The 7,037-nt window shown below is 37.8% G+C and overlaps 1 protein-coding gene across 1 annotated transcript in view; it reads left to right on the forward strand.

Annotated features, from left to right (window-relative positions):
- Positions 1–96: 96 nt before the first annotated feature.
- LOC106519707 (general transcription factor IIF subunit 2) overlaps positions 97–7,037 on the forward strand; it is a gene marked incomplete in the record, with an annotated part of 61,379 nt that continues 54,438 nt past the window's right edge. Inside the window, 4 exon segments of the mRNA XM_014011480.1 lie at positions 97–212; positions 327–400; positions 1,050–1,068; positions 1,366–1,513. Coding sequence (XP_013866934.1) covers positions 150–212; positions 327–400; positions 1,050–1,068; positions 1,366–1,513 — 304 coding nt within the window.

The following is a 7,037-nucleotide window of genomic DNA, read 5'->3' on the forward strand; positions in this document are numbered from 1 at the left end:
TTTTATGCCAGAGGACAAAAGCAGCTGCTTTAGTTCACTTTCTGTTTAACAGTCAGTTTATTTTGAAAGGACAGGAAGTAGTGAGCTTTATTTTTTTCGCAGTAGAGCCTCTGTTTCCAGGTCGCCTCACCTGCAGTGAATTTGAAACGATGTCCACATCGGAGGTGAATTTAACTGGAGTGAAACAAAGTAAAGGCATGTGGCTGGTGAAGGTTTGTACAAATAATTAACAAACAAGTTAAAAAGACTGTTAGGTTCGTCATAAAGCAATGATCGATTTTTGTATAGTAATAAAATTTAACTTGATAAATCTTCTCTTTTTGCAGATTCCAAAGTATTTATCTCAGCAGTGGAATAAAGCCACAGAAAATGGAGAAGTTGGTAAGATTACCATCGAAAAGTAAGTATATATATTTTTTCCTCTACATTYAAAACAGTTTTAAACCTGCAGTGATTCAGTAACTTGAAAATGTTAAACTTTATGTCTATTTTTTAGGGTTTAAGCAAACAGGATAAAAGTAATTAAAAAATTTCAAAAGCATAAATGAAAACAACAAAATGAAGACATGTTGTTATAAACTGGTTTTCTTTGTTTCACACTTATTAAATTTTCCTTAAAATAATCACATTCCTTTGTTTCTGTAATTTAAAGCTTATAGCTGGCTTGATTACAGCATTAACAGATTAATTTAACTTCTTGTGGACTAAACCGTGAGAACTGATTTAGACAATGTCTTTGTTTTTTTAAAAAAAAAACTATAAATTATTTTTATTTCAGGCTGTAATATTTCTATTGGACACAAGTATTAGTGGTTATATAATTACAGTATTTTTATTTTAGAGCTTTAAAGTGAAACGTGAGTTGATAAAATGTAGTTATAGCAACACTACTGTATTTGTCTGCCATAGGAGGCACCTTTCATGACATTTTCCCCCCCAGATCTTACCCTGGCTATAGGAGAATAATTGTTGTTCTCCACATTAGTCAGACTAAAAGTAAATTGGTGCATGYAAAGTTGATTGATGCATGATTTTCTTAATTCTAACAGGAAACAGGGTAAAACAGAGGTGAGACGGTTTTATATTCTGCAGCTATCGCACACAGACTGACACATTCATTTATTAAACTTTTCCACATTTCCACCTCTCTTTAGTTTAACTCAGCCAAAGCTTATTTTTTTCATTTGTTTATTGATCTGATGGTTTCCACTCTCCTCTCTGTTGCATCTGTTTGCTCCTGCACTGACTCAGCTTCCTCACAGGAATCAATAAAAGCTTCACCAGATCATATTTGACCCGATTAGACAAACAGACAGCTAATAATGTGTTTTCGGATCGCACCAACATGCRTGTGTTCCTCCTCAGGTTTGTTTCAGTCTGAACGAGGAGCTGGCCGCCCTGGGTGGCGACGGGGAGAAGGACGCGAGATCGGTGCAGGTCCCAAARGAGTATCCCTTCAGCATGCACTCAGTGGGAGGACAGACCATGGCTGTCTTCAGCCAGAGCAGCRCAGGTCAGAGTCCGCTCTCGGGCTTTATCGTGCAGGATTATGTTCTCCACAGTGCTTGTTTTGCCTCTGTAGGAGGCTGAAGGGTGCAAACTGGAATCGATCGGCCAGCGTGGGTATGTGTGGGTGTGTGGGATCTGTGAAGATCCACAGGTTGGCATGGTTGTCACTCAATACTAAATGGACAAGTACAACGTGAACGGTACACAAACGTGGGGTGGAAAAAAGTTTTTCTCTCTGAATTCAATCGGAGTGTGATTAAAAATGGTTTGATTCTCACCAGGTTTTAAAATGTAAACAGTGTGTAAGCCAGGGCAACTTCAATGATTGAAGGGGCCACCATTTCTTGTTGACACTAAGAGGACCACATAGTGCTGCACACTCACCCAAATGTAATAAGACTGCCGTATATATAAATGTGCAACTTATTTCTTGCATGTAGTACAGTTGTACTCTTAGTTTTTTTATAAATATGAATACAAAACGGTTGAAGCTAACAAAAAATAAACTCTTACTATAGTGAGCTAAGTTTAATGGCATAAGATGCCTTGAGAGCAGACTCCTGCATGCTCTGGTAAAAATTCACAGTTTATGTACTTGCAACGTCTCATATTTAGCTTTGTGCAACATGTTGTATTGGCGACTTTTGTTAAAATCCTTAGTGGCAGACAGCGTCTCTAAGCAGACTAAAAATTTAGGTTTACCTTGAAATTCTGTGAACAGATAGTCTACTACCTCCTAAAAATTGTACTCAGTGAAGCTCTTAGAAACTGAGTGATTTTTTTTGAGTAAATAAAAAAATTAGTAAAATAAAAGAGACCTTTTTTTTCAGGGATGTGGGTGGCTCATTTGCTGTAGCCCACAGGTCGCCAGTTGACCGTCCTTAATAATCCTRTAAATGCCCCATGACTCCACAGAATATGGAATAATTTCTAACCAAAACAACTCAGTTGCTCATCTTTTGTAGAACTTTATCCGTTTCTCACATGGCTGTGGAGGAAATTTGACCCACACTTCTCAACACTGTTGTTTCAGATCATTGAGGTTTCTTTTCTGCACAGCTCTCTTAAAATACAACCATAGGATTTTAATCAGGTCTCATAACTCTGTGTTTCGTTTTTTGGCCATTTTGTTTTCGTAGATTTGCTCCTCAGTTAGGTCGCAGATGGCAGCGGCCTCACATTTGACTCTGGAATACCTTGGTCTACAGAGGAGTTCATGGTCGATTCAGTAAATATGTTGTGTGGCTGCAAAACAAGCCCAGCTCATCACTCTTCTACCACCGTGCTTGACTGTGGTTATGAAAAATTTGATTTTTTAAATAAACTTTGATGTCATCTGTCTAAAAGATATTGTTCTAAAAGTCTTCTGGTTCCTTCATTTTGGAAAGAAGAAGCTTTTGTTCAGTCTTTAATGAGTTTTAACCTTTAAACCTGCTAACTGTAGCTTGTGGAGCCTGAGATGGACTTCTTGGGGATTTTATTATATTTTCCATGCACTGGACAGTGTGATTTCAGGGTGAATTTGCTGGGATGTACTCCTAGGAAGGCTGGCAGCTGTTTTAAATGTTTTTCACTCTCAAATGAGGAACATACATATCATAAAAGGTATGAGATTTTACAAAAAGCAGTGGTTTAAATCTTAAGAGGAGCTCACTCAAGAAAAAAAGGTACATATTGCTCAGATACAGTTTGTTCTGCTGAAATAAAGCAGTACTTTTAAGTGCCTTAGCTCTGATGGAAACCTACTGATATATTCTTTACTGATTGCACTGTAAAATTCATGAGAATACTCAGACCAGCTCCTTATTTGCTGAGGACGTTTGCTGCCAGGCATAATGTGTCATGGCACTTTCTGAGCCAGAGGGATTAGCGTCAGATCAAGAGCTTAAAAATAACTGCGACGGTATTGTCGGGTGTCTGTTTCTGCGTGACCAGAGAATTACAAAAGATTAAGGTGCTGCTGTTAGTGGGGTAACCATCATAAATCAGGCTGTTTTATCAATTTTTTTAAACATGTAGCAATAAAAGTTAACTAAAGTGTGGGGTATTACTCAAATGTCAAACTTTAACTCAGACAGGAGAACRATCAAATCAACCAAATTTCAAGAGCAGGTCTTTTTCTGCCAGGAGTCTGCACTCTGTAAGAAAATGGCTGTTTCTCAAACCACTTTTACGATGCAAACGTGTGTTTGTGTGTGTGTGTGTGTGTGTGTGTGTGTGTGTGTGTGTGTGTGTGTGTGTGNGTGTGTGTGTGTGTGTGTGTGTGTGTGTGTGTGTGTGTGTGTAATTGGCTGGAGTTGGCTTTAAAACAAAAAGCATATTCTGGGTGTTCCCCAGGCGGGACCGAATTAGACTAAAGTCCGTATTTTGACTGCAGGCCACCGCTTGCTGCAGAAAAAGGAGGCATGAAAATGGAGCAGATTTCTAGAGCAGTTTAGGAAGAGAAGAAACTGTGAGTACAAGACGAGTGACGACACGGCAAACACGGCACGTTTTCTCCAAAGTCAAAGCGAGGCGTGGCGAGCGGATACTCCGAATTTCAACCACTGTGTATACATTACATTTAGGAAAAAAGTATCTACTACCTTGAATTAAATGAAAAAAAAAACACTTTAAAATAACTTACATGGGGAGAAATTATGCAGATATTTTCAAGCTTTTACAGTGTTCAGACTTAAATTTAAATCAAACTGTAAATCCTGGAATATTTTCCTTTTTATCTTGTTTAGTTTTGTAGTTAATTAGGGAGTGGACAATTTTTATTTTATTTTTTTCTAAAAGACCACACAGAACTGGGAATCCTGCCAGCAATGAATTTAGCATTTAGCCTTTAGACATTGGAACCGCACAAATATTTCCTAATTTTTCATTTTTTAAAAATTATTTTGTGGCTCAGTTGGAGACAGTTAAGGTGCTTAGGCGTACAACGCCACAGCAGCGTGAAGCAGCCATCACCTTGTTTGATTAGAGGTGTAGCATCTGAGGTGGATTAAACCATCGTTCAGCAGCTGAGCCAAAAGTGTAAACTAAATATAAAATGTAAACTAACTTAAAAAATACAGAATAGGTCTACAGAAACCCCAACCTGTATGAACTGAGATTATATAGCTGTAGTTTAAGAAAGTTGTTTTAACCCATTAACTGTCTTTGTTCTACCGGTGGGCAAAAACAGTGATGCTTCTTCCTTTCCAGTCGCTAATTTATTTTATTTTATTTTATTTTTATTTTTTGAAAACCAGGTGTCAGACAACTTCCTCCGGTTCTTACTTTTAACTTGACACCCTTTACAAAAAAAATCTAAAGGCTTTTAAAGAATTTCAGGGGAGACTTAATCCGTAAATGATACTTTGTTTTAATGGAAACATGGGCAGACTGGAAATTAAAAAAAAAAAAAAGCGAGCGTCCTCCTTCGTCTGTAAAGTATCCCAATCTCAGATATCATTTGTCTTGTGAATTCAGATGTGTTTTTTCGAAGCAGTGCATCAAAAAGTGCTCCGGGCACAATTGGCTGKGCTTCGTTGGACCAGTCCATCTGTTACAGGTAACTCTTACCTTCTCATMCACGTGAAAGTAGTGCAAACTATGTCTGGTGTTGCAGACAATCACCAGCAATACATCGTTTTACCGTGTTTTTACACAACTTACCGCTCGCTAGTTTGATTTCCCGTTTACTGCTCAGACAAAGACAGAGCAGGGAACTCCCCTTTGACGTCATTTTGGCCTCGCAACTTTATATTCTGAATTGTGCTTATTTAGTCCAAAAATAGTTTTTTAAACATTTTTTATCCTAATTAAATGTGGATTAGCTCCGAATTTCGTCAATATATTTTTTTCCCCAATGTCTGCATTTGTCACAGGCACTTTAAGAATGTGAGTCCTAACTTTTTCAAGACCTAAACTACATGGAAAAAAATAACTAAGTAAAAGTTAAAATACCTCACTGTTAAAAATGAATTTCACTGAAAAGAAAAGCACTGTTCACGATAATCGGCAAGGTAAACGTACGTTTACACACACTGGTTCCACTAAGCTGAGTTGAGTTAATGCAAAGCAATTCACACATTTTCTTTAAAAGAAACTGAAGTAAAAAGAAGTATTATTTTTATGTTTTAAATGTAACGAAATATAAGTAAAATTTGCGATTTAAAAAAATGTGGTAAAKTTACGTAAGTACTATACACCAGTGCTGAGAAGTTATTGTCAGGAAGTTCTTGGACAGTTTTCTGAGCAGAACAACTTGATTTTATTTTAACACACTTTGCTGTGAGTTGTGATAAATCTATTGAACATTGGATCCAATTAAATCGTTGAAGCATTTCAACTTATCAAACGACGTTCAGAAGCTTAGTTAAGACTCCTTTTTTGGGAATAATTTGAAATATAGCAAAGTACAAATGTTCTGCTCTGAACGTACGAGTAAAAAAATACTATTCATAGTGTGACACTGACTCTGTCAGCTGTAGGTGCAGAAATCTGCATTTGAGGCATGATTAATTTTTTCCTCTTCATCAAGGTTTATTCTATCACCGCCCTCGAACACTTTCCATTCACCCACACTCCCAAGTGCGTTAATACCTCCTACATGTGATAATGGATTTTTTTCCCTTCTGTTTTCTATTACTTCTGCCTTTTATTAGACACACTTGAGCATGTTCTGAGCTCAGAATTTAGCAGATGAATTAGGGTCTTTAAATTGTAAAAAAAAAAAAAAACTTTTTAGAGTGAAGTAAAACAGTGGGGGTGGGTAAACGTGTCACCGTGGATCGTTAGGTTATAATCTGGATGTGGAAACGGAGCGCTCAGGAGGCGTAAAACCTTTTAGTATTTTTTTTTTATTCTTGAAGGTGTCGCTGCTGCAGATGGCTGGCCTGACTGTGAGAGCGCAGAAACAAGAAGTGGGCTAAAGTCCTGGGAGACGCGTTGATGTGTAATCTGTATTTACCTGACCGACGCTCCGCTCCTCCCGCACTCGCCTACAGGAAGGTGTACTGTATGACACCGGGCTCCCACTCACTTTCCCACTGTCCTAACCTTGCACACATATATTTAGACACACACACTGCAGCTTCCTTACTTTTCTTACCTGCACACACACTCTTACTCATCCAATCTGCCTTTACGCACTCAAAGCCCATTTACTCGGCTAGATTTTTTTGCCGGCTGCCATGAAAAAAAGGACAGAAATGTCACATATTCASAAAGTTTTGGGCTGCTTGCTTCCAGGCGCAGCAGAACCTGTAATATCCTCCTGAAAAGGTGAAGATGATGCGAGTTTAAAAACTAAAAACACAGCGGGTAAAATAAGTAATGAACACGTCACCATTTTTCTCAGTAAATATATTACTAGAGGTGCTAATGACATGAAATTTTCACCAGATGTCGGTAACAACCCAAGTGATCCATACATATAAAGAAATCAAACCATAAATGTCCAGAAATGAAGTTATTTGTAATAATGTGGAATGGCTAGGGTTGGGAATAATCGTATCGTGTGCAATTAATCGTCAGAAAAACATTAATCGATTAAT

This window comes from Austrofundulus limnaeus, unplaced genomic scaffold, assembly GCF_001266775.1.
Source record: "Austrofundulus limnaeus strain Quisiro unplaced genomic scaffold, Austrofundulus_limnaeus-1.0 Scaffold81, whole genome shotgun sequence".
NCBI classification, from domain to species: Eukaryota; Metazoa; Chordata; class Actinopteri; order Cyprinodontiformes; family Rivulidae; genus Austrofundulus; species Austrofundulus limnaeus.